General features: G+C 39.4%; 1 protein-coding gene across 8 annotated transcripts in view; it reads left to right on the forward strand.

The window, feature by feature from the left end:
- The window catches only part of BRCA1 (BRCA1 DNA repair associated), a 71,622-nt gene that overhangs the window by 38,728 nt on the left and 5,582 nt on the right, over positions 1-27,312 (forward strand). For all 8 annotated transcript variants that reach the window (XM_044938912.2, XM_025280062.3, XM_025280069.2 and 5 more), the window contains 8 exons: positions 2,013-2,184; positions 7,301-7,427; positions 9,208-9,392; positions 12,008-12,318; positions 15,039-15,126; positions 17,733-17,810; positions 18,305-18,345; positions 23,812-23,895. In XM_044938912.2, coding sequence (XP_044794847.2) covers positions 2,013-2,184; positions 7,301-7,427; positions 9,208-9,392; positions 12,008-12,318; positions 15,039-15,126; positions 17,733-17,810; positions 18,305-18,345; positions 23,812-23,895 — 1,086 coding nt within the window. The remainder of the gene's footprint in view (positions 1-2,012; positions 2,185-7,300; positions 7,428-9,207; positions 9,393-12,007; positions 12,319-15,038; positions 15,127-17,732; positions 17,811-18,304; positions 18,346-23,811; positions 23,896-27,312) is intronic.

Genomic DNA, 27,312 nt, shown 5'->3' on the forward strand with positions numbered 1-27,312 from the left:
GAAAAACCTAAAGGAAAGTTATCTACCTATTATTCTCCCATTACTGTTAATATTTTCTGGTTTTTCTAACCTATTTAATGGCCACAGAAGTTAGAGGTGATGATCATGACAGTAGTGACCAATAGAGCTCCTGAACCTCATCTGATATCTGCGATTTCATCCCAGATTACTGGGAGCCCTTGACTAGGAGGATCCAATCAATGATGGAACTACTCAGAAGCACCACGTGGTGGCAATGGTGCTGCTGTGGACACTCTGGCAGCACGGCAGTCTCAGGATAGCAGTAGAAGCCTTTGTGGAGCAGGGAATACATTTACCAATCATAAAAACCTCCTAAAAACTGTGAATTCAGTATAGCAGGAGAAAGTAGATGACTTGTTTTTAGTAGAGAGCAAAGTCATTTGCAAGGATCTGAAGAAGAAACAGAGTGAAGCAATTTGTATTTCCCCGGGGTTTGCTGGCAGCCATACATGCTCCTTCTAAAAGTAATGAAGAATTGTGTATTTTGTGACTTCCCTGGTGGTACAGTAGATGAGAATCCACCTGCCAGTGTAGGGTTTGATCCCTGGCCCTGGAAGATTCCACATGCCACACAGCTGCTGAGCCCATGCTCTAGAGCTCACGAGCCACAACTAACCAAGCGCACACACTGCAACTACGGGAGGCCATGTGCCCTAGAGCGCGTGCTCTGCAACAAGAGAAGCCACTGCAATGAGAAGCCTGTACACTGAAACTAGAAAAAATTCTCATGTAGCAAGGAAGACCCCACTCAACTAAAAATAAATTTTAAAAAATTTTTACAGAAAATAATTATATATTTTGGAGAGTGCCTTACTTATCTGATACTTTGCTAATCAAAAACCTTAGCCTAAGCAGGTTTCTTCTTCATCTGGAGAAATAAACATCAGGAGCCCCATAAGCAAGAGGAGCCTGTTATCTTGAGTTGAAAACAGTAACAGCTTACAGGCTTTCTGAGGGCTCTTTCTGTGGGCCCCTTTCTTCTAGCAGGTTCTTCGTGGAGATGGATCTTTAGGTACCCTGTCACTGTCTAGAAAGGCAGCACCACGAGGGCTGTATCCCCAGCCTGTGACAGTGCCTGGCACATAATAGGTGGTCAGCAAATAGTTAAATGAACAAATAGATAAGTTAATGAGTTAACTCGGTGCTCTTCCTGTTATAGATAAATGTTCAAAGAATCCCCAAAAAGGAAGAGACCTCACAAGCCAGAAATCAGACATTTTTATATGGACTAACTCTTATGCTAATTTTTTTTCTCTTAAACAGTAGTCTTTATTTTTACACAAAGCAGTATAAAATGAGGTAGTTCTTCAGTGTGTGACTTGGAGCTCGAAAATCCACCCTGAGTGTGAAAGAGCAACCCTTTGCGACCCCATGGACTGTAGTCCTCCAATCTCCTCTGTCCATGGGATTTCCCAGGCAAGAATACTGAAATGGGTTCCCATTTCCTTCTCCAATCATGCTAACTGTAAATACCAAAAAAGTACCTTAATTATTCTTTCACTCCCTAGCATTAAAAGAAAATAACTAACTTCAAAAGACCATCACCATTGGGAATTTCCTGACGATTCAATGGTTAAGACTCTAAGCTTCCATTGCAGGGGGCATGGGTTCGATTCCTGGTTAAGGAACTAAGATCTTGCATGCCCTGCAGCATGGCCAAATAATTTAAAAAAAATTTTTTTAAAGACATCACAGTTGGGACTTCCCTGGCAGTCCAGTGGTTAAGACTCTGTACTTCCACTGCTAGGGGATACTTGAGAGGGTTTGAGGAATTTTTCTTCCTCCTCTAACATTGTTTTGAAATAATTTCATGGGCATTAATTGTGTGAATATAGTCGAGTTAAAAGGTGTTCAGCCAGAACTCATAATTCCATACGAGGTGATTTCAGTTCCCATGCTAAAATTAATTGGTTTGACATATTCTTGCTTTCTGGCAAGTTTCTATTGTAAAAGCATATGACTTTTTTTGTTTCATTTTCTCGTGTCTGCAGCAGAGGGATACCATGCAAGATAACCTACTAAAGCTCCAGCAGGAAATGGCCGAGCTGGAAGCTGTGTTAGAGCGGCACGGGAGCCAGCCTTCCCACAGCTCTGCTTCCCTCACAGCTGATTCTCGTGGCCCAGAGCACCTGCTAAATCTAGAGCAAGACACATCAGAAAGAGGTTTGTAATACTGGCCAATCTCTGTTACCTTAAGCAAAATTCTTCCCTCTCTAAGCCTTTATCTCTTTCTGAAAGGTATGAACCCAGCACCAATATTTTATGATCTTTGCTCAGCATGTATTTGCTGAGTCACGTGGTGGGAAATCTTAGAGCCTTACTTCTAGTTCCTGCTTACAACTAATTTGCCATTCAGAGGGACCAAGAGTGTTAGTAAGTGTTGCTTTCTGACTACCCACAGTAAGAAAATGCCATGGGGGTGCCCACAGGGACCTGAATGTCATGGGGCAGGCTGGAAATAGGTGACCCCATAATTTTAGAAAGCTTACTAAAAACCACTCGACTTAACTCCTTATAACACTGGTGTCAGATCACAAAACTCTTATTTAATGTACTTTTTGGTTTGTAGAGAGATGTCTAGACATACTTCATGAGCTTTCCAGTTGGCTCAAGGGTAAGGAATCCACCTGCCAGTGCAGGAGACAAAGAGATGCAGGTTTGATCCCTGGGTCAGGAAGATCCCCTGGAGAAGGAGATGGCAATCCACTCCAGTATGCTTGCCTGGGAAGTCCCCTGGGCAGAGGAGCCTTGCAGGCTTCAGTCCATGGGTCACAAGAGTTGCACACGATTTACATACTTTAGGAACTGCACCTTGATCCACAGAAAGCCCAATTATTCATGACTGTTATCACCAAGACAAGAGGAGGCATTTGGAGTAACCGGACAGGTAGAGTTGTTCTGAGTTGGAAAAAGTGAGCACTGACCTGAGGAATAACCTCACATAAATGAAAGTGAGATGAAAATTTGAATTTTAATTAGAAAAGGGCTATGAAAGACAACATATCAGTCACTGTTCTAAATAGAAGCAAATATGTAGACACACAGATAAAATGCAAGACACAGGCCTGGGTCCTAGGGGAGAGCTGGTGCTTAGGAACTGGCAGGTATGGTGGGCCCTCCCACAGTGCTCTTTACAGCTATCTCAGTGATAGCCATCTAGCTAACTTAGTGTTAAAGTCCCTTCTTCATTGCTCCTTTCATCAGTGCTACAGGGGCCAAAGGGCCTTCATTTGAGTCTTTCTAGGAACTCTACTCTTAATTATTCAGTAGAATGGCCTTGATTGTAGAGTGTGCCTTGCAGTGTTTTTATGTTCAGAAACAGTAGCTCATGGATGAGAAGCTAGGAACTCTGTTGCTATGGCAGTGGTTCAAAATGTATTTGCTTAAATACGTTCTTTGTAACTTTATCTTCATTTAGTTCACCTCCCAGATAACGAAGCCCAAAATCTCTAACCCATCACAATTCTCTTTGATGATTTCACCATCTTCAGCCTAAAAACAGATGACTTTCAGTTTTAATGCACCAGATACAAAATGTTATTGTCTGGCTTTGAATATGTCTGTAAATTTGTTATCTCATCTTTGTGGGGAGGGTGTTTATTTTTTCCTGAAGATCTGTACACAAAATGTTTGTGTTTTTTTTTTCCCCAAATTTGCTATAGTTTTATATATTCTGTTTTACTATGAATTTGACAAACTGAAAATTTCTTCCAAATCTCTATATAAAACATTTTTCTTTAGAGAAAGCTTTTATTCTATCCTTTGTAATAAACGTATTCATTGGTCTGCTTTCTTATGAAATTATAACGTCCTCAGAAGGTAGTGGGTAAATGTTGAGAGGAGGGGAGGAGAGGATTATGAGAAGTTCCCCATTAAAAAAAAAGTTCCAACTCCACAGGGAGTATCTGCCATGACCACTTTTATTTGCATAATTTGAATATGTTGTTCAAAATGCTGAAATGCTACTTCTCAGGATCACCCATAAACACAATATTTTTTAATCATGATTTTTAAGTCTCTGATTTTTCCAGGCCCATTTTACCCTGTTAGACTGTTACTTTTTTTCATAGCCCTTATTAACTTTTAACAATATCTAATTTGTCTTGCATATTGTTTAGAGTTCCTTATTACCTCCCACTAGAGTATAAGATCCATGTGGGCAGAGAACCCTTACACCTGTTCCTGGAACACAGTAGGTACTCAATAAATACATTTTTTTTAATATATTTATTTATTTGGCTGTGTTGGGTCTTAGTTTCAGCAACAAAGTTGTGGCACACAGGCTTTCTAGTTATGGCTCATGGGCTTACTTCATGGCAGTGTGTAGGACCTTAGTTCTCAGACCAGGGATCAAACCTATGTCCCCCCTCGTTGTAAGGTGGATTCTCAGCCACTGGACCACCAGGGAAGTCCCCTCGATGAATATTTTAATTCACTTGATTAAAACTCTGAAGCCCAGGGACTTCTCTGGTGGTCCAGTGGCTAAGACTCTACACTCCTAACACAGGGGACCTGGGTTCAATCCTTGGTCAGGGAACTAGATCCCACATGCCACAACTAAAGATCCTACTTGCCACAACTACGACCCAGCTCAGCCAAGTAATAAATATTAAAACAAACAGAAAACAAAACTCTGAAGCCCACTCTAGAGTTACTGAAAGAAAATTTCTGGATATGGATTTTGGAGTTTTGTGGGTTTAGTTATGAAACATTTTGAGCATCAACTTAATAGCTTAAGTTTTGTTTCTTTTTCCCTCTTAAATTGGTGTGATTCTAACTGAAATTCAAGGAAACTGTTTTTTTGGCTACAGTGCCGTGGCATGTGGGATCTTACTTCCCCTACCAGCGATCAAACCCACGTCCCCTGCATTGGAAGCATTGGAAATCCTCACGCGGCTTCTTATCTTGGGAAAAGGAGTTCTGTTTACCTTCAGCTGTATTAAAATAACTTGTTTTTTAAATAAATATTTTATTTTTGAATAACTTTAGATTTCCTGAAAGGAGCAATGATAGTACGGAGAGTTCCTCCAGGAACTCTACCCCTTACCTAGTTCAGGTTCTCCAGATGTTGTCGTCTTGCATTACCATGGTACAATTGTCAAGACTAAGAAGTCAATATTAGTACATTGCTAGTAGTGAGTGACTCGACTTGATCAGGTTTCACAAGTTTTTATTTAAGATTCAGTATTCTTAAAGATGATAAAAGCCCCCTTTCTAAGGTCTATATCAAATGTCCTGTCCTCAGCCTAGATCTGCCCTACTGTTTATCTGAGGGTCATCCCCAAGTCTACATAATATTTTTGTGCAAACGTGTATTCTTAACCATTACAAATTATGTGTACTTCCCTCTGCAGGTAAAGCTATTTCATACCATGCACTTTGCTTTTTTTTTTTTGCTTTTTGTTTTCCTCCTGGATTACCTGTCATTCGTAAAGCAAACATTAGCATTTGTAACATCATAGTCTATTATAGCTGAGATAATTTTCAGGTACATCTGAGCTTTGTTGTCCTACAGTACATTCATTCAGGACACTTAGGGCTTATCACAAGTCAGTATCTCTTTCCTCCCTCTTCATTGTCTTTTCCTTTGATTCTTCGCAATACTTTGCATCAGTGCTTATTAGTACCTAATAGGCAGTCAGTAAAATTTATTAAATGTTTGGTCTGACCCATACTCCATACCCATGAAGAATATAACTAATGTTAAGATCCACAGATGAAGGAATGATTTTGGGGAGATTACAGTACTATTCCAATACTTGGGCACTGGATCCCTGCTTTTATGAAAAAAGGATTAAGGAAAAAGAAGAGCGGTAACATTTTTCCTGTGTTTTTTTAGGTAATACTGAGTTATTGCATCCTAACTCAGGGTAGCTTATTTTCTTTGTAGTTTGGGCTTTATTATAGTGAAAAGAGGAACTCGTATGTTAACTGTCCAGGTGATTGAATGACTTTTTAATATCTGTGTTTGTCTCTGAGTCCTTTCCCTTCCCACTCTTTCACTTTAAAAACAACCAAAAAAAAAAAAAAGAACCTTTTCCAGTGGTTAATTGTTTGATTTGTTTCCTTAGAGACTGCACATTACCTTCTATCAGTGATCACCCTATATTTAGGTGGAAAATGATGCCTATATTAACAACACTTTACTTTCCAGTTGAAAGAAAAACCCGCTGGTTTATGGTTAGACCCTCCTTCATTTCAGCACCTTACCCCCAGGGTGGGGTTCTTGTGTTCCTAGAAAGGCACAGGTCCAGAAAAGATGATTATATAGGAAGCTATAAATAATGTATTTGAGGATTAACTCAGGAAATCAATGATTGTTTCCCCCCAGGCTACTCAGTGTCTTAAAAAATAGTTTAATTAATACAGCCCTTTGTTTACATTTTTCTGTCTAGATTTATGGAGTTTGGCTTTCCTATAAAAGCTCAAAATAAATTACAGTTGTCAGTGACTTTGTAATGGATAGAAGACATTTGTAATGTTTATTTGTTTTTGCTTTTTAAATATTTCTGCCTTTAAGCCACTTTCTAGAAAGAAGTGGCACAATAATACATTTGGAGGAATTAATAAATAAAAAGGATGTACTAACATGCCAGAACTTTGCCTTGGGTCTCTTCTGTGTTTTTTCCTTTCTTGTACCAGTTCATCATTAGTTCCATATATTACTTCTAGGTTCCTTATCAGTGGGCACCTTGAGTTTTTCGTTTGTATTGGTTTTTCAGTTTATTATTTTCTTAATAATTGAAAATGTGAAGCAAAATGTCACCTCTTTTCTTTCTCATCTAACCCCTCCCTCATGTTTCCACACACTTGTAGAAGCTTAAACCCCATCCTATACAATCTTTGATGTGGAGGCAAATAGGGATGGAAGAGGGGTGTGCTTTGTGCCTTCTAGTACTTTCTTTTCCCTATTATATGAGAGGATTTGAGTGTAGTTTGTAGCAGAGATAAAAATTCATTTTCCTATTCTTGTTTCCTTATCATTCAGGGTCAAAAAATATAAATATATGATTTTTTCAACCTTGTCTCAGCTGGGTATCTTTATTTACCCAGTTTTAAAGTGTTCTTTTTTATTGTCATTATTATTTTTTAGTCATTTAGTTCCATTTGGTGCAGTATTGCTTGTGTTTATAGAATTCTGTCTGGTATACCTGTTTAAAAACCAATTTGATTGTCACAGATTGCTGCTTTTGAAAAAAATCAATAATCTCACCTAAATGATCACCATCAAGACAAAGCAGTAAAGTTGATTTCTTTGTTTTTTTCATTCCACTTAAAGCAATATTAACTTCAGAGAAAAGTAGAGACTATTCTAGAAGCCAGACTCCTGAAAGCCTCTCTGCTGACAAGTTTCCAGTATCTCTGGATAGTTCTACCAATAAAAATAAAGAACCAGGAATGGACAGGTAAGAAGTAATAAATATCAAGTCTGGGAAGCTAAATAGCACCTGTACTGACATTAAACTCTTATTGTTAATTTTTTTTTGCCATACTTTCTCTAGGTTTTTGTACATAGACATTTCTAACCTCTCATTGCCATAGGACACTTCTTTTGTTTAATTTCATGTTCGCTTTTCGGACCTATACCAGGCATGAGCTACAACATGAGGCATGCACAGTAGATCTACCCCTTCTCGATGTTGGAATAAAATAGAGAACTAGTGAGGGGTGGGAGGGAAGGAGGTTCAAGTGCAGGGATATATGATTCACTTCGTTGTGTACCAGAAACTAGCAACAATGTAAAGCAATTATACTCCAATTTAAAAAATGTTAAAAAAAAAAAAAATATATATATATATATATATGTATATAGAACTAAAACCTCAGTAAGCCTGGAGGCTGAAGGTAGATTTCTCTAAGGCCATACTTGCCCTCATTGAAGTTTTTGCCTTCCTAGAGAAAGTTTAGCTACTGATTTACCCCAGTAAATATTCAGAATATTTTTTAAGAGATGTTATTCACATCACTATTGATATAAGACTATGAAACACTACCTAGTTTTAAAAGTACCTTCATTTGATCTTGATAACAGTGAAAATAAAAGGACAAGTTCTGGACTTATTCCAAATTGATAGTCCAGTAAAGAGTCTCAGAACTGATAGAATCACACATCTCACCACTCCAGGAAAGAAAGAGAATTCATAATGTATGGAGCTTCTACCAAATATATGTCTATTTCCACTTATCTAACTGGGAATAGTGATATATTGTCAATAATGTAATCACACCATCTTTTCCAAACCTCTTGAACTGAACTGAGGATATATTTTTGAGGCTGGGATGCTGGCCTGGTGGCTGTGATAGAGAGTGAAAAGATTGGACGTCCATAGGCACTGAACCCGTGTTTAGAGGTAATGGCCTCATTGCCATGCTTTATCCAATTGAGCTAATCACCCATTTAATATTTAGATGAAATATTCCTCTTCCTCCTTCCCCATCCCAGTGTACCCTCCTGAGACTTCTATTAAAGAACCTACACATTGATTGAACTTCATCCCTCTACTAGACTCTTGAGCAACAGTTCAGGTCTTGCTCATCTTTAATCTGTAGAGCCTAGCTTTAATGCCTGACTCATAGTAAATACCCAATAATTGCTTGAATTAATTATCTGATCTCTGAGGCCCTTTAAATCTGTAGGTAAATATCTTATTCAGCAAAGTTCTAAACACCTGGAAGAATATAGTAATTACAATGTACATATGCTCTTCTAATGATACTTTATAGCTGATTTTTGTTTTTAGAGTGATTTTGGACATTGAAAAGGCAGGAAGTAGGGATGGTTCTATGAATTTTGCTAAAATTGGGTAGAAAGAATGAGTGTAACAATGTCAAAATTAATCAATTTTCTATTTTCATGAGAGCTGATTCTCATACATTCATTTGAAATAGTGTATAGAATATGAGTGTCGGTGGATAATTTGCTGAAATTTGCTGACCTGCTTTTAAACAGCTAGGAGATATGCTGCCTCAGACCAGCACCTGAGGGGAGATGTTACATGTCAGCCCTGACATGTTGGCAGACATCATGAATCCAGTCTCCTAGCCATCTCTTGTGTTCTCTTTCGCTAGTCATTCCCAATCTCCGAGACAGTGAGCTGTTTCACTTATGCCTTGGCTGTTCAGAAAGTGTGATTAGTCCTTTCACAAGCTGCAGCAGTGGTTTTCTGCTTTCTTCCTTTTTTCCAGGTCTTCCCCTTCTAAATTCCAGTTGTCGGATAATAGGTGGTATATGCACAGCTCAAGGAGTCTTCAGGACAGAAACTGCCCATCTCAAAAGGAGCCCATTAATGTTGCTGACATGGAGGAGCAACAGCTGGCTAAGTGTGAGGCCCAAGATTTAATGGGGTCTTTTTTGCCAAGACAAGATCAAGGTAATATTTCATCTGCTCTGGTGGAGAAAACACTTTTATTTTACTCTGAGTCTTACCTAAAGACATTCTGGGTGAATCAACTTTCTAATGTAGTAGTCTATCAAGAATGCATCTGTTATATGTAAACCCGTTAGAAAAATAGCTTGAATGTTAATCCAAGTGGAAAATTATTGCCACTGTTAATCTTTCTATATTGGTTTAACTCTAACAGTTTTGAGGATGAGAGAGTTCTTGGTACTGTCTAAATATTTTACTTCAACTGTTAAATAAGAGTTCTAGGGCCCTAGGGTAAAGTTTTAGGCCTGTCCTTTATTGAAAAATGAGTCAGATCTCTAAAGTAAGCTCTTGTTTTATGAATTAATGAATATAAATTGCTATATATCTTAGCCTTATAAATCACTATAACTGAAAGGTGTGTTTTATGGCTTGTAAATCAAGGTTTTAATCAGTAAAGAAAGTTTTAAATTAATCCTCAAAAACACATTGTCATAAAAGGTGCTCTTAGGCACCTAAATGTATTTGGCCATATTCACTGGGGTCTTTTTAGTAATCTCATACATTCTACTTAGCTGTGCTTACTTGCTGATGTAGTTACATTTTCTGAAATGCTTTGGGGATGGTGTATTTTTTTAATTTGGTAATGATAGCTGATAATTTATTGAGTGAAAAATTTAATGATACCATCGTAAGTAGCTGTCTCATTTTCAACCCTTTTTCCTTCCTTACAAAAGTATTAATATGTTCAGTACCAGATGGTTGGAGAATATAAGTAATAAAAAAGCCATTTCAAACTACCTATGTTCTTGTCATCAATAATGAAATATGCTGTATATCTTTAGCCAATTTACATAAACTTTAATTTTTTAATAAAAAATCATGATCAGTATTTCTTTGCCATCTTTAATATATCAGAAGCATGTCTTTTTTTTTTTTAATTTAAAAACATTTTGATTGTTTTTAGTCAACTATTTGTATTTTTTTTAAGTTTCACTGATATAGGCAGTACCAAAATCTTCACAAACAGTCCAAAGATTAAAGTATACATTTGCTTATAACTGAAACACTTTTCTGTATACCTGAAACTAATACAATGTTGTAAGTCAACTATATCCCAATATAAGATAAAAACTTTTTTGAAGTATACATTTGAATCAAAACCATCCCCTAAGAACTAAAATAGATAAATGACAGAAATTATAGAAAGCAGGCTTTATAATATTGCATCTAAGGGATTCTAAGATACAAACATATTTCATGTTAAGACTGAAATAAGGTAGCATCTTAAAAATCAGTGGTATCTTAGACTTCCCTGGTGGTTTGGTAAAGAATTTGTCTGCCAGTGCAGGAGACATGGGTCCAGTCCCTGGTCTGGGAAGATCCTACATGCCTCAGGGGAACTAAGCCTTTTTACCGGTTATCGGGCCTGTCCTTTAGAGCCCAGGAACCACAACAGTAGCCCCCATTCACAGCAAACAGAGAAAAGCCCAAGCGGCAATGAAGACCCAGCACAACCATAAATAAATAAATAAACATAATTCCTTTAAAAAAAAAAAATGGTATCTTTTAAAATTTTTAAGTTTATCTTTAATTGTGGTAAAAATACATAAAATTTACCTCTTAACCATTTTTAAGAGCTCAGCAATATTAAGTATACTCCCATTATTATGCAGTAGATCTCTAAAATTTTTCATCTTGTAAAACAAATTCTGTACCCATTAAATAGCAACTCCCTTTTCTCCCTCCCCCCATTCTCTGGGAGTCAGCATTTTACTTTCTAAGAGTTTAGCTATTCTAGATAGCTCATACAAATGGAATCATGCAGTATCTATCCTTTTGTGACTGACTTCTTTCATTTAGTATACTGTCTTCAGCATTCATCCATGTTTGTAGCATGTGACAGGATTTTCTTTAAAAACCATTGTGTGAGGGACTTCTCTGGCAGTCCAGTGGTTAAAACTCCATGCTTCCAATGCAAGGTGTTCGAGTTCTATCCCTGGTCAGGGAACTGGGATCCCACATGTCAAGCAGCATGGCCAAGACGAACTAAAAAAAAATTAACACAACTAACAAACAAAAAAACTGTGTGTGTGTGTGTGTGTGTATCACATTTTCTTTAGTCATTTATCCATTGAGACATTTGGGTTGCTTCCACCTCTTGGCTATTGTGAATAATTCTACAATGAAGGTGCGTGTGTACATTTCTCCATTTTATTGTAATTCAATGGAATACGTGATGAGTAAGGACTCCATTGTGATGGATGTGGCATGATTTTTTAAATCTCATTATTGGACATTTAGTTTGTTTCTAAAACTTTACTGTTATAAACATTGTTGCAGTGAACCTTCCCATGACTACACTTGTGCAGACCTCTTTAATGTCTTTAGGATACATTTCTAAAACTAGAATTGTTGACTGCGAGTATAAACACACAAAGCTTTTGCACGTCGTGCTAGATTTCCTTCAGAAAAGTTGTCACTTGGCACATCTACCAGGTGTTATTAATGTACCCATTTTTCTCTTAACTAACTTAATCTTTTTAATTCTTAGCAGACTAGATGTTATAATTCAAGATACATGGCCATATAGATTAAACTTCTTTCTTCATTCCTTCCAGAGGGAACCCCTTACCTGAAATCTGGAATCAGCCTTTTCTCTCATGAACCCGAGTCTGATCCTTCTGAAGACAGAGCCCCAGAGCCAGCTCATGTTCACAGCATGCCACCCTCAGCCTCTGCACTGAAATTATCCCAATTTCGAGTAGAAGAATCTACCAAGAATCCAGCTGCTGTGCACATTACTAATACTACAGGTTGTAACCTGAGGGAAGAAAGTGTGAGCAAAGAGAAGCCAGAAGTGATATCTTCAACAGAAAGAAGCAACAAAAGACTTTCTATGGTGGCATCAGGCTTGACCCCAAAAGAACTTGTGAGTGTCTCCAGATGTGTTTCCCTAATGACCAAGCCTTCATTAACATACTGCAGATGGTTTTAAATGGGTATTAACTGTAAATAACCTATAGGAAGAAATCTAGCCAACAAGCTCATTTCTATGTAATTTAATTTCCATTACTAATTTCTAAAAATTCATACCTAGATAAAACTATAGCATGAGTTATTTTTGTATATATTTATTAAAGGAAATAGTTATTAAATATTATCAGAAAGGTTAGAGTGTTGAGTATGATACAGAGCTTTTTTAATTTTAATTTTCTTTCTATTGAAAAAAGTAAGTATAAGGCATCTTTTTCCTACCTTGAGTGAACTTACCAGCATGATTAAATTTCAGCTGATTCTAAGCACATCATCAGATAGTAGCATTTTTCCATTGCTTATTTATTTTTATCCTGGCTTATTACATTGTTTTGATGTTGTTATACTGTTATGATAGAATACACACAACATGAAATTTACCTTCTTAACCATTTTTAAGTGTATAGTTCTGTTAGTGTTAAGTTTATCACATTGTTGTGCAACCAATCTCCAGAAGTTTGTTCATCTTGCAAAACTAAAATTCTATTCCTATTAAACAATAACACCTCAATCCCCCTGGCATCACCATTCTACTTTCTATCTCTATGAATTTGACTGTTCTTTGTTGTTGTTGTTGAGTTCTTAGTTGTGTCCGACTGCAACTCCATGGATTGCAGCACGCCAGGCTATGCCAGGACACTTCACTATCACCAGGAGTTTGCTCAAACTCGTGTCCATTGAATCAATGATACCATCCAACCATTTCATCCTCTGCTGTCCTCTTCTCTTCCTGCGCTCAATCTTTTCCAGCATCAGGGTCTTTTCTAATGAGTCAGTTCTTCACATCAGGTGGCCAAAGTATTGGAGCTTCAGCTATTTTCACTATTGAAAAGATTCAATAGTGGATGTCATTTATTGCATGCAGAGAAATGATTCACTCATTCTTAAATGAGGCCTCCCAGGTGGCATTCATGGTAAAGAACCCACCTGTCAATAACAGGAGGCATCAGAGATTCAGGTTCAATCCCTGGATCAGGAAGATCCCCTGGAGGAGGGCATGGCAACCCACTCTAGTATTCTTGCCTGGAGAATTGCCTGGAGAATCACATGGACAGAGGAACCTGGCGAGCTGTAGTCCATAGGGTCACAAAGAGTCGGACACAACTGAGGCAACTTAGCATGCACACACTCATTCTTAAATATCTGTCTTGATATATCCTTCCTGGGATAGAAGCCATTTCTCATCCTAGCTTGTTGATAGGTTAGCAGCTCCACCTGATCTCTGTGGCCAGATGTGTCTCATTACCAAAATGGCAAAAAGTAAGCTATGACTGCCCTAGTAGAGACAGTGAATCTCATCAATAATGCAAGAAGTCTCACCTCATAACCATGTGCCCAAAATAGCTGTTTGCTCTAATAATTCATATGTATGTCTGATAACGTTGCTTTTGGTCTTTTGCCAACACATCTAAAATTCTCATTTATTCGTTGAAAATTAGCATTTCTCATTCCTTTGTTTTGTGAGATCAGCTTTTCACAGGAGGCTAAAATGATGTAATCTTTCTTGCCCTGGGCAATCCTGAACTGCATATTAGATTCTAAGTGGCTTGGGTACTGTTGTCTTTAAACAAGCAAAGAGGAAAACTTTTCAGCTCTATTCAGACTTGCTGAAGTGTAGTAAATTTATTATGAAAGCTTCTGACTGTATTACACATGATTAATTCTGAAGCCCATATTAAGATGATCTTTTCAGCAGTTGCTCTTCTAACTGAACACTGTTTCAAGGCTGGGATTTCAGCAATTAATCAGTTCAGAATTGCTAATGATCCTGGCAGAGGGCAGTGGGAAAGGGGGGAGGATATCATTAACTTCTCCAGCTTGTCTTTTTCAGTGCCCTGTGGCAGTATGGAGTGAGGCAGCATGAAAGAAAGTTGCTGGGCCTCCATTGCAGTCTCGTGGCACCCATAAATACTGGCGTGGGTGGTGATGGCTAGTCAATGATGACCCTTAGTAAACAAAATTATTTACCAAGCAGTAGCTGCTAATTATGTCAGCTGTGTCCATAATGGATCTGGTTAATTTCTTTTACTGCCTATTGATTTTTTTATTTGGTTGCTAGATAATAGCTCAAAGGCTCTAGATTTCTTTTGAGGAGAGTGTGTGTTTCTTCCAATCCTTCTCCTTAAGAGAAATTGATAGATTTGTATTAACCTTTAGAAGCATCTTGAGTTGACTGTTTTGAAACTGTCACCAGGGTGAATCTAGTTCTTTATAAGCCACTTATCTGAGCATAACTTTCTGTATAGGCTAGTTACCCCTCAGTTTATAAAGTATAGACTCATAAATCTAAATTATAGTATAAAAGGGTGTCACTCCACAAAGAAACTGTCTTAGGGAATCAAATGATATCTTCATATCTGTTATTAAAGGGAAAATTAATATTATTTTGAATCTTTGGTTATAATTCTATGTCTGCTAGCACAGACTACTTCAGAATTTCTTCCTCTGATTTGTACATAATTTTTATTAAATTACTACTTATTTTGAGACTTCATATTAGAATAAAAAGGGTATACTTTTTATGAGAAGAAATGGAAATTCAAAACTGGGATAACTAATTCTCAAGCTGTGTACTAGAGGTAATTTATTATAATGTAATATTTGGTTTGGTTTCAGATGCTTGTGCAGAAATTTGCCAGAAAACATCACATCACTTTAACTAATCTAATTACTGAAGAGACTACTCATGTCATTATGAAAACAGGTATGCCAAGAGCCTTTACAGAATATGCTATATCTGTTGTGTAAAACTACATGAAGAAATGGGAGTATTTGTTAAGCATAGCATGAATGATCCTCTTCCAATAGTCAGTAAGTTGTTACCTGATGAAAGAAAAATAATAAGTTTTGCTACTTCCTGAACCTCTTTTGAACTGTGGTATTGGAGAAGATTCTTGAGAGTCCCTTGGACTGCAAGGAGATCCAACCAGTCCATTCTGAAGGAGATCAGCCCTGGGATTTCTTTGGAAGGAATGATGCTAAAGCTGAAACTCCAGTCCTTTGGCCACCTCATGCGAAGAGTTGACTCATTGGAAAAGACTCTGATGCTGGGAGGGATTGGGGGCAAGAGGAGAAGGGGACAACAGAGGATGAGATGGCTGGATGGCATCACAGACTTGATGGACGTGAGTCTGAGTGAACTCTGGGAGTTGGTGATGGACAGGGAGGCCTGGCGTGCTGCGATTCATGGGATCGCAAAGAGTCGAACACGACTGAGCGACTGAACTGAACTGAACTGAACCTCTTTTATTTTGGGTTAATATTGGAGAGTGATAAGCCAGAATGATGAATCACTTCTAGTCCACCCTGCCTGGACTACGCTGTGTGAGGGCTTTCTGGGTAGGACAGAGCCCAAGTCCTAAGAAACACATGGGGCAAAGAGAGGAATGAGTAGAAGTGAAATCTACTTATTCAAAATCTAGGTGGTTGGAAACCCTGGTTCCATGTCCACTCCATGTCCTCACTCCACTCAAACTCTAGTTTCAGTGTGGTTGAGAGTTTTTCAGGAAACAAGTCCAGTTATTGCTCTGAGATAGCCTAGCATATGAAAAAGGAAAAATTCATTTGTCCAACACCTTCCCCTTTTAAAATCTTAAGTTCCACTTATGTGATGACAAGGGAGACCTCAGAGGCTTTTAGTTGACTGTAAGGTAAATCTGAGTAAACATTTCAGGGCCACTAACAAAGCTCATTTGAAATTGGGCCTTACTGATACAACCCTAACACCAGAGCAAGTGAGATGATGATCCTGACACCCCCCCACACACACAACCCTACCCCCTCTAGAGCGAGCTCTGGAAGATACATGCTCTGTTTTGAGCACCATGCTTTCTTTTCACACTGGTCCCTGACAACAGTTTATCCAGAGGTAGATGAAGGGAATGGGGAAAGGGAATTCAGAGCAATGTCATTTGAAGAAGAAATGAAGAAATAAGAAGACCTAAGGAAACAAGACAAGTGTCTTCAAATATCTGAAGAATCGTTGTCTGGAGAAGGGGTTAGGCTTACTCATGGGCTCTAGAAAGCAAAGACGGGTTCCTGTGGCAAACAGAAGATGCAGGTTGAAGCCCACCTCTTAAAAACTGCCTAACAAAATGGATTCTCTAGTCCTCTCGGGTTTTCTGTTCATACAACTGTAGGTTCTTGAGCGTGGGGTCAAGACTCCTTGGCAGGGACACATTGCCTTAAAACCTCTGTAAGAGCTTTGGTTTCTACTGTATTACGATTGTACCACAGGGACAGAGGATAATGCTCACAGGAACCAGACAACAAAACAAGGTACCATGAACTAAGTACTGTTTTAGAGATGAATATCTTTAAACTTGAATATATCTTAAGCTATAGGTTTGGATCAAGGCTGCTGATAGTTGAAAAGAAAACTTTAAAATGCAAATTACATCGAAAGTGGTTCAAGTCTTTAAACCTAAAGGCAATAATACATTTGTTGCTTTTAAACTAGAAATGACCTAAAATTTCTGGGTTTAAAACATATTATTAAATCAACCTTCACAGCAGTTAAACAAAAAGCTTTAAACATTGTGTGTGGGCGGGGGTGGGGGTGAGGGGCAGAGATTTTTTTTTAATTTGTGAAGAATTCGGTTAGGAAGAACAGCAGTTGCTACTCCTGGCAGATGGCCTGCTGTGTTCAGGATTTAGTTAAATACATTTCTCCTGTTTAAAACTAAGTGTTCTTTCCTGAGTTACCTTAGTCCTTCACAGGGGCCTTTAAAACACAAAAAAATAAACAGAAGGGATTCTTCAGCTGCTTTCTAAAATACTTAAGTTGAAAAGAGGAAAACTATGAAAATACTTTTTTTTTTGGTCACTTGCAGGAGAATTAGGAATTAGGGTTAGGGTTCCCCAAGTAGAAGTTCTAGAGGTGAAAATTCATTGCTTACATTGACATTTCAAATTTAGGATTTCAATAATACTTTTTCCTTCTCCTTTCACATGTACCATCGAGTAAAATAGATCCTCCCCGTCCACACATATCAATACTACCAACATGGGTAATTCGTTGAGCACAATGACAGACACCTTTAACTGGCCTTGGCATCTAGAAAATAGGGCTGACATTTCCCGTGGTCTTGCCTTCCTATCAGCCGTTTCCAAACTTCCAAAGATCCACACTGGCTGGTTAGAATTACAAGTGCTTTCAGCCTCTTGAGTCTATCACCAGAGGTGTTGGAATCATCCATCTAGACTGATCTCAAGTAGTGTAAGGTGCCTGGGGTGCTTCAGCTTCTTAATGGCAGCCTTTCCTAATTGTGTTTTAAACTTCTAATCCTTTGGATGTTTTCCATTTTGCAGATCCTGAGTTTGTGTGTGAACGGACACTGAAATATTTCCTGGGAATTGCAGGAGGAAAATGGGTAGTTAGCTATTTTTGTAAGTACCGTATAATTTTTCCCCTCCTCCCTTTAACACCTCCAAATTGCATTTTGACACCTAACATTTTAACACCTAAGGTTTTGGCTGATGTTGAATCTGAATTAAGGAAAGGTCTTTAATGGTAACACTGAACTAAGTTTTATCTTTAGTGCATATGTCTTTGTTCAGATACGCTGGTGGTGTGGGGGGAAATGTTTTTCTTTTGATAACTAATAGGACCTAATCTGCTCCTGGCAATGTTAAGCATAAAATCTAGGGATTTATTTAATTGTAGGCAGAAATCCACATGCAGCAAGCACTTTTATAATGTTAAATTAAGCATCAGCAGTCTCTCTAGAAGGAAGTCTATTAAGGAGCTGTGGTTTTACAAAGAGAGGATCACTGTTCAGTGTTATTTCTCCCACAGTCTTATGTGAATCACTTCACCATCCACCTCCATGCAGGGAGGTCTTCTGCTCTTGTGTAACCTGTCTTTTCTATGATCTCTTCAGGGGTCACCCAGTCTATTAAAGAAAGAAAGATGCTGGATGAGGTAGGTACTCTGTTTTACAAACTAATCAAAGAGACTTTATACCATTGAGGCATACAGTCACCAAAAATTTATCTGCTTCCTGCTTTGCACTACTTTCTAAAGATTTTCTTTGACAATATGGATCATCAAGAGTTATGCAGGGATTTCTCTGGTGATCCAGTGGTTAAGAATTTGCTTTCCAATGCAGGCAATGCAGATTCAATCCCTGGTTGGGGAACTAAGATCCCATATTCCGCTGGGCAACTAAGCCTGCACACCGCAACTAGAGAAAGCCCACGCACTGCAGTGAAGACCCAGTGCAGCCCCCAAAAAAGAAAAAAAAGAGTTATGCAGAGCAAACTAGGCAATTCTGTGTTCTCACTTGTTTGTTTCAATAGAAACAATCCTTTCCTCAGAGAAAAGAAAAGGAATTTATAAAGTAGCAAACAAAGATTCATAAGCAGGAGAAACAGGCCCACCTAAATCTTACACACATACATACACCTTTGTAGAAAACTCATTCACAGTTGAAGAAGAATCCTTCATATTAACATGCAAATGTGTCTGTTTAGAAATCTGATTCCTTCAAAGAGATTTTACTCTTTGATACAGAGAACAGTGAAAGGTAAATAAGATAGAGCGTAGGAGGAGGAATAATTTTAGCACGACCATCTTAGAGCTGCTGGTGACAACAGATCAGGCAAAATAAAATACCAAAAAAGTTTTAAACTATTATGCACTATTCAATATATTCATAATTAATTGACATTTCTGTTGGTTTTAACTTTCAATGACATTATTGGGAGCCTACTATCTGCTGGACACCAGGGATACAGCAGAAAGCAAGACTGATAGGCCTCTGCTCTGGTGGGATGAATGTTCATTGGGGGGTGGGAGATACATAATAAATAAGATAAATAAAGATAAATAGATAAATAAAGATGTGTTTAAATATCAATAAACACTATGAAGAAATATACAGAACAACAGACTGGCAGTTGACTGGGGACAGAGGTTAACTATTAATATTTAGGTAAAGAGACCCAGGAAGCTTTCCGAAAAGCTTGAGCTGAGACCTAAGAAACAAGAAAGAATTGGCCTTGAAAGATGTAGGGAACAAATGTTATAGGCAGAGGTCTTAAGAAAGGAATGAGCTTGATTTGTTAAAGAAAAACAGGCCAGGGAGGAATTTCTCTGATGGTCCAGTGGCTAAGACTCTGCACTACCAATGCAAGGGGCCCAGGTTCAGTCCTCGGTCAGGGAACTGGATCTCACATGCTGCAACTAAGAGTTCACATGCTGCAGCTGAAGATTGTAGGTCCTGTGTGCTGCACCTAGGACCCAGTGCAGCCAAATAAATAAATATTTTAAAAAAGAAAGAAAAATGGGCCAGTATAGCTGGGGAGTTGGTGAATCTTATGTAGGCAGCTGAGGTTAGACAAGAGGATGGAGAAGGTCATAGACAAGGGCCAGATTTGGTGTGAGTCATGGTAAAGAGTTTGAATGTTATCTGTACAGTAATGAGGCCTGGAAATGGTAAGAGAGTTTAATTTGCGATGGTTGGAAATAAGACTTACTAATAGGTTAAATTGGAGGATAGGGTAAAGAAAGGAATTGAGAGGGTAATGCTAAATTTTTGTCCTCAACAATGAAGTGGATGTTCGGTTCAGTTGCTCAGTTATGTCCAACCTTTTGCCACCCCATGGACTGCAGCAGGCCAGGCTTCCCTGTCTATCACTAACTCCCAGAGCTTGCTCAGACTCATGTGCATTGAGTCGGTGATGCCATCCAGCCATCTCATCCTCTGTCATCCCCTTCTCCTCCTGCCTTCAAATTTTCCCGGCAACAGGGTCTTTTCCAGTGAGTCAGTTCTTCGCATCAGGTGGCCAAAGTATTGGAGTTTCAGTTTCAGCTTCAGTATCAGTCCATCCAATGAATATTCAGGACTGATTTCATTTAGGATGGACTGTTTGGATCTCCTTGTAGTCCAAGGGACTCTAAAGAGTTTTCTCCAACACTACATTTCAAAAGCATCAGTTCTTCGGTGCTCAGCTTTCCTTATGGTCCAGCTCTCCCATCCATACATGACTACTGGAAAAACCATAGCTTTGACTAGATGAACCTTTGTCGGCAAAGTAATGTCTCTGCTTTTTAATATGCTGTCTAGGTTGGTCATAGCTTTTCTTCCAGGGGCAAGCATCTTTTAATTTCGTGGCTGCAGTCACCATCTGCAGTGGTTTTGGAGCCTAAGAAAATAAAATTTGTCACTGTTTCCACTGTTTACTTATCTATTTGCCATGAAGTGATGGGACCAGATACCATGATCTTTGTTTTTTGAATGTCGAGTTTTAAGCCAGCTTTTTCACTCTCCTCTTTCATTTTCATCAAGAGCCTCTTTAGTTCTTCTTCACTTTCTGCCATAAGGGTGGTATCATCTGTATATCTGAGGTTATTGATATTTCTCCCAGCAATCTTGATTCCAGCTTGTGCTTCATCCAGCCCAGCATTTCTCATGACATACGCTGCATATAAGTTAAATAAGCAGGGTGACAGTATACAGCCTTGATGTACTTCTTTCCCAATTTGGAACCGGGTCTTTGTTCTGTACCTAGTTCTAACTGTTGCTTCTTGACTTGCATATAGATTTCTCAGGAGGCAAGTTAGGCAGTCTGGTATTCCTATCTGTTTAAGAATTTTCCACAGTTTGTTGTGATCCACACAGTCAAAGGCTTTGGCATAGTCAGTAAAGCAGAAGTAGATGTTTTTCTGGAACTCTCTTGCTTTTTGCTATGATCCAACGAATGTTAGCTTTTTTTTTTTTTTTTTTTTTTGAATGTTGGTAATTTGAACTCTGTTTCCTCTGCCTTTTCTAAATCAAGTTTGAACGTCTGGGAAGTTCTCAGCTCATGTACTGTTGAAGCCTCGCTTGGAGAATTTTGAGCATTTCTTTGCTAGCATGTGAGATGAGTGCAATTGTGTGGTAATTTGAACATTCTTTGGCATTGCCTTTCTTTGGGATTGGAATGAAAACTGACCTTTTCCAGTCCTGTGGCCACTGCTGAGTTTTTCAAATTTGCTGGCATATTGAGTGCAGCACTTTCATGGCATCATCTTTTAGGATTTGAAATAGCTCAACTGAAATTCCATCACCTCCACTAGCTTTGTTCGTAGTGATGCTTCCAAAGGCCCACTTGACCTCACATTCCAGGATGTCTGGCTCTAGGTGAGTGATCACACCATCGTGATTATCTTGGTCATGAAGATCTTTTTTGTACAGTTCTTCTGTGTATTCTTGCCACCTCTTCTTAATATCTTCTGCTTCTGTTAGGTCCATGTTGTTTCTCTCCTTTATTGAGCCCATCTTTGCATGAAATGTTCCCTTGGTATCTCTAATTTTCTTGAAGAGATCTCTAGTCTTTCCCATTCTATTGTTTTCCTCTATTTTGCATTGATCACTGAAGAAGGCTTTCTTACCTCTCCTTGCTATTCTTTGGAATTCTGCATTTAGATGGGTATATCTTTCCTTTTCTCCTCTGCCTTTAGCTTCTCTTCTTTTCTCAGCTGTTTGTAAGGCCTCCTCAGGCAACCGTTTTGCCTTTTTGCATTCCATTTTCTTGGGAATGGTCTTGATCACTCCTCTTGTACAATTGTCAGGATGGTAAAACATCTGCCTACAATGCGGGAGACCCGGGTTCAATCCCTGGGTCAGGAAGATCTCCTGGAGAAGGAAATGGCAACCCACTTCAGTTTTCTTGCCTGGAGAATCCCATGGATGGAGGACCCTGGCAGGCTACAGTTCATGGGGTCACAAAGAGTCGGACAGGACTGAGCAACTTCACTCACTCACTCACTCTGATTGTCAGGAACAATGAAATGAATGTTAGTGATGTTAATTAGATAAGGAAGACATGAGGGAGGAGCATGTTGGGAGGGGGAAGAGTGAGAGGCAGAATTAGAATCAAGAGCTCTGTTTTATTTATTTATTTTATAAATTATTTATTTATTCATTTTCAGCTGCTCTGGGTCTTCATTGCTGCAGGCAGCCTTTCTCTAGTTGCAGGAGAGCAGGGGCTACTCTCTAGTTTTGGTGCACAGGCTTCTCATTGCAGTAAGCGTCTCTTGTTGCGGCTTGCAGGCTCTAAGGTGCAGGCTCAGTACTTGCGGCTCACAGGCTTAGTTGCCCAGAAGCATGTAGGGTCTTCCTGAACTGGTATCCCCAGCATCGCAAGGCAGAATCTTAACTACTGGACCACCAGGGAAGCCCCATGAGCTCTGTTTCAGATGCATGGATTTGGGAAATTATGTTGTGTGACACCCAGTTAGAGGGGTTAGTAGGCACAGCAGTACGACGAGGACTGTTAATTTTAGGTGAAGTCGCTCAGTCGTGTCCGACTCTTTGCGACCCTGTGGACTGTAGCCTACCAGGCTTCTCTGTCCATGGGATTCTCCAGGCAAGAATACTAGAGTGGGTTACCATTTCCTTCTCCAGGGGATCCTCCCGACCAGGGATGGAACCCAGGGACTCCAGGGACTCTCCAGGGGATCCTCCCGACCCAGGGATGAAACCCAGGTCTCCCGCATTGAGGGCAGACGCTTTAACCTCTGAGCCACCAGGGTTCAAATAGATAACATATTTATCTCTAGACCCTTCTCACTCACATGACCAGGAAATATTCAGAGTTCTTTTTTTTTTTTTGACCATACCACGCAGCATTTGAGATTTTAGTTCCCCAGCTGGGATGGAACCTGTGCCCCCTGCACTGGAAGCACAGAGTCTTAACCGCTGGACCACAGGAAAGTCCCAGAGTTATTTCACCTAATAATAGCCTGTGATTATACTCATGGCTTTATTTTTCTTTGTAATACTCTTAGCAACAAATGTGGTCCCTGACAATCTGAGTTTCAGTAAGAATATTTCTAAACATTCTTTTCCCCAAATTCTCCCAAAAGCTCTAACCTCTCCAATTTGATTAGTCTTTATTTCCTCATCCTTGACCAGTCAAAATATGATTATGAAAAGCCTCTTTCTTCAGTATATTAAATGTATACTTTGTCATTTTGGTTTCATTAACCATAAATCTCTCAATGGGAAACCTGAGAAGCCCTTACTTTTTTAGATGGTAATACAAATTGATTTAAAAGATCAGGAATTCTCCAGTTATCTTTAAATAGCCCAGTATTAGCAGTTTAATCTAAATGCTAAGTGAATGTTTTGAGAGAAGATAGATGTTGAAAATTAAAATACATCGAGTCCCAGTGAGCTGAAAAGCCAATTGTTAGTTTCTGTCCAGAAAGATTTGCTTCAATGAATTGATTTCAGCAGCTGAGATGCTGGTCATTTCATTCATTCCACCAATAAGGATGATTTTGGGGGAAGGGGGTCAAAACTGCCTGGCAATACATTCCATAAATATTACGTATCTCCTCTGTTTCCATTGAAGGAAGCTTTTTCTCTGACCCTTGTGGTTTGGGTTTGGTTTCTTTCAGCATGATTTTGAAGTCAGAGGAGATGTTGTCAATGGAAGAAACCATCAAGGCCCAAAGCGAGCAAGAGAATCCCGGGACAAGAAGGTAAAGCCCTTCTCCCCAATGTTGACAAAAAGCCCACCTACTCCTCTGCATTCGGACCCGCTTCAAGGAGATGGTCTCATTCATCTTATAAGGGGCTTATAAGATGGTCCCTTACACTGCTGGAACAAGTAGGTGCGTCATAATAGGTTTTTTTTTTTTTAGCTTTCCTAACCCAACAAAGTAAATAAGTACAGTCGTTCCTCAATACTCTTGGGGAATTGGTACCAGGACACCCTGAAGATAACCAAAATCCAAGGATATTCAAGTCCCTTTTAAAAATGATGTAGCATTTGCATATAATATCTTCCCTTATATTGTTTTAAAATTTTTGCTTTGTTTGCTGTGCTCAGACTTTCTCTAGTTGCTGCGAGCAGGGTCTACTTTCTGATTCGGTGACTTCTCTTGTTGCAGAGCATGGGCTCTAGGGCATGTATGCTTTAGTAGTTAGGTCTCATGGGCTCTAGAGCGCAGGCTCAGTAGCTGTGGCACCCAGGCATAGTTTGCCTCAAGGCATGTGGGATCTTCCCAGAGCAGGGACCAAACCCATGTCCCTCCTACTGGCAGGCAGATTCTTAACATTGAACTACCAGGAAATTCCATTTCCCATATATTTTAAATCAACTTGAGATTACTTCTAATATCTAGTACAGTGTAAATGCTATATAAATAGTTGTCAAAAAGCAAATTCAAGTTTGCTTTTTGGAACTTTCTAGAAAAAAAAAATTTTTTTTTTTTTTTTTCCCCAAATATTTTCCATTGACAGTTGATTAAATCTGGACATAGAACTTGTTGGATCCAATAAGGTAGTAGGCCAACTGTATTATCTGTTTTATAAATGAGGGAGCTTAGAGGTTTAGAGAAGTTATGTAATTTGGATTTCCTTCTAGGGTGCAAATCTTAGCTGATAAATGGCAGAGCTGGCATTTGAGATAGATGTGAATCTAAAACCTTTGCACTTTCTCCTTTGCAGTGCTGTTTCTCTACAGCAATGTGGTAAGTGCTGTGAGGGGGGTGTACCCAGTGCTGTCTGGGGAGCATAGAAGAGGAATTGAAATCATTAGCAACATCTGTGCCATGTTCACTATATCCAGGGACTGCTAATTAATTAAGAATTTTACAGCAACTCTAGGAAGCATGTACTATAATTATGCCTATTTTATAGATGAGAAAATTAAGGCTCAAAGAGGTTGAGTATATTGCTCAAGCTCACACAGCTGTTTGTGAGCCCAACTAGAAGCTGAACCCCTGCAGTCTCCCTCTCAAATCTGACTCTTAATGACAACACCATAGTTTCCTGGCATGTTATAGAAGGTTTCATACAGGAAGAAAATTAATTATTCTAACAACTTTACAAATAAAAGACTATAGGCCCAGGAAGATTCAGTGACTTTCCTCCCCAGATCATACCATTGTGGATCATGTAGCCAAAATTATGTCATTCTCTCAGGGAGAAATCCAGGCAAGATTTCACACCTTCAGAAAGACACACGTACCCCAATATTCATTGCAGCACTGTTTACAATAGCCAGGACAAATCCATAAGTGAATGGATAAAGAGGATTTTGGGTGTGTGTATACACAATGGAATATTACTCAGCCATAAAATGGAATGGAATTGGGTCATTTGTAGTGATGTGGATGGACCTAGAGTCTGTCATATAGAGGGAAGTCAGAAAGAGAAAAAGAAATATTGTATATTAATGCAAATGTATGGAATCTAGAAAAATGGTACTGTTGAGCCTGTTTGCAGGGCAGGAGTAGAGATGCAAACATAGGGAACAGACATGTGGACACAGTGCAGGAAGGGGAAGGAGAAATTAATTAGGAGAGTAGCATTGACATATATACACTACCATGTGTGAAATAGATGGCTAGTGGGAAGCTGCTGTATAGCGCAGGGAGCTCAGCTCAGTCCTCTGATGACCTAGAGGGGTGGAATGGGCTGGGGAATTGGGAGGAAGGTTCACGAGGGAGGGGATATATATATATACACATATAGCTGATTCACGTCATTGTGCAGCAGAAACTAACACAACCTTGTAAAGCAATTATACTCCAACTTAAAAAAAGAAAGAGATTTCACACCTGCCTGTCAGGCCTGAGCTGGCTGCTCTTGGGTCGCTGAGTGCTGATGCTCCTGGTCTGCATTCCCTCCTTTTTCAAGTGTGCACCGCTGGGCATCTCAGAACATCCCCATACAGAGCACCTCCTATTCCTTTATAGGACTTGAGAGAGAGCCAACAGAGATGCTTTTCTGAGGAAAACTGCTTTGGGAGATGAGCACAGATCAAGCTCTGGAGCTCAGAAACCCTTGGGGTTGGCGTACCCTCACCCTTTGAGTCTATCAAGTAACTTCCAGATGCCAAGAAAAGTTGCTGCCCTGTTCCTCCTCCTGCTTGGGCCCCAGGGCAGCTCTGTGTGAGCCAGTCAATTGTTTTTATTCCACTGGATGCAAGGCAGAATCAGCACCAGATTCTTCCCTCCTTAAAAGGAAACTCCAGCGTTTGGAGTTCTGTCCTGCGTTTGTAATGGCAGTGACAGAACATGCTGGTCAAAGTAATGTCATTCATAAGACACCAAGTGTCACCGTAGTGTTTTCTTGTGGGAGAGAAATGTATTTGACGAGGTAAAATTTCAGATTTCCTATCTCATAACTAGACATCCTCATCAGTCAATGTCAGCCTGGATGTTGACATCCAGAATGGAATTAGGAACTAGAATTCCTAATCTTTTGTACTATTTGCAGCAACATTTGGCTCCAGTTGGGCTTCCCTGGTAGCTCAGTTAGTAAAGAATCCGTTTACAATGCAGGAAACCCTGTTGATCCCTGGGTCAGGAAGATCCACTGGAGAAGGGATAGGCTACCCACTCCAGTTTTCTTGGGCTTCCCTCATGGTTCAGCTGGTAAAGAATCCACCTGCAATGTGGGAGACCTGGGTTGGAGACCTGGGTTCAATCCCTGGGTTGGGAAGATCCTTTGGAGATGGGAACAGCTACCCACTCCAGTATTCTGAGAATTCCAGGGACTGTATAGTCCATGGGGTCCAACGAGTCAGACACGACTGAGTGACTTTCACTTCACTTCACTTGGCTCCAGCTGGCTGTCTGGAGACAACTTTTAGCATCATAATCATGTAGGTCCTGCCAACAGGTTTGGGATGTAGTTTATTTGTAGAGGTAGTAAGAATGGCACAGATGGAGGTTATCATTTACAACCTCCATCTGTGCAGAAGCAGACTTGTCCTGCTGTCTGTCCTTATTCCTCTGGCTGAGGTTAAAGTGGGAGGGGAGGAAGGAGAGAGGTGACTATTTCCTAAAAGGCCATCATGTGTTTTTAGTTTCCTGATTTTTCCTCTGCTCCAGTCTCTCTTGAAGCCATGTGAGTTGTAGGCTAGACAGTTTTCGTTTTCGTGGAAT

The sequence above is a fragment of the Bubalus bubalis genome, chromosome 3 (assembly GCF_019923935.1).
Source record: "Bubalus bubalis isolate 160015118507 breed Murrah chromosome 3, NDDB_SH_1, whole genome shotgun sequence".
NCBI classification, from domain to species: domain Eukaryota; kingdom Metazoa; phylum Chordata; class Mammalia; order Artiodactyla; family Bovidae; genus Bubalus; species Bubalus bubalis.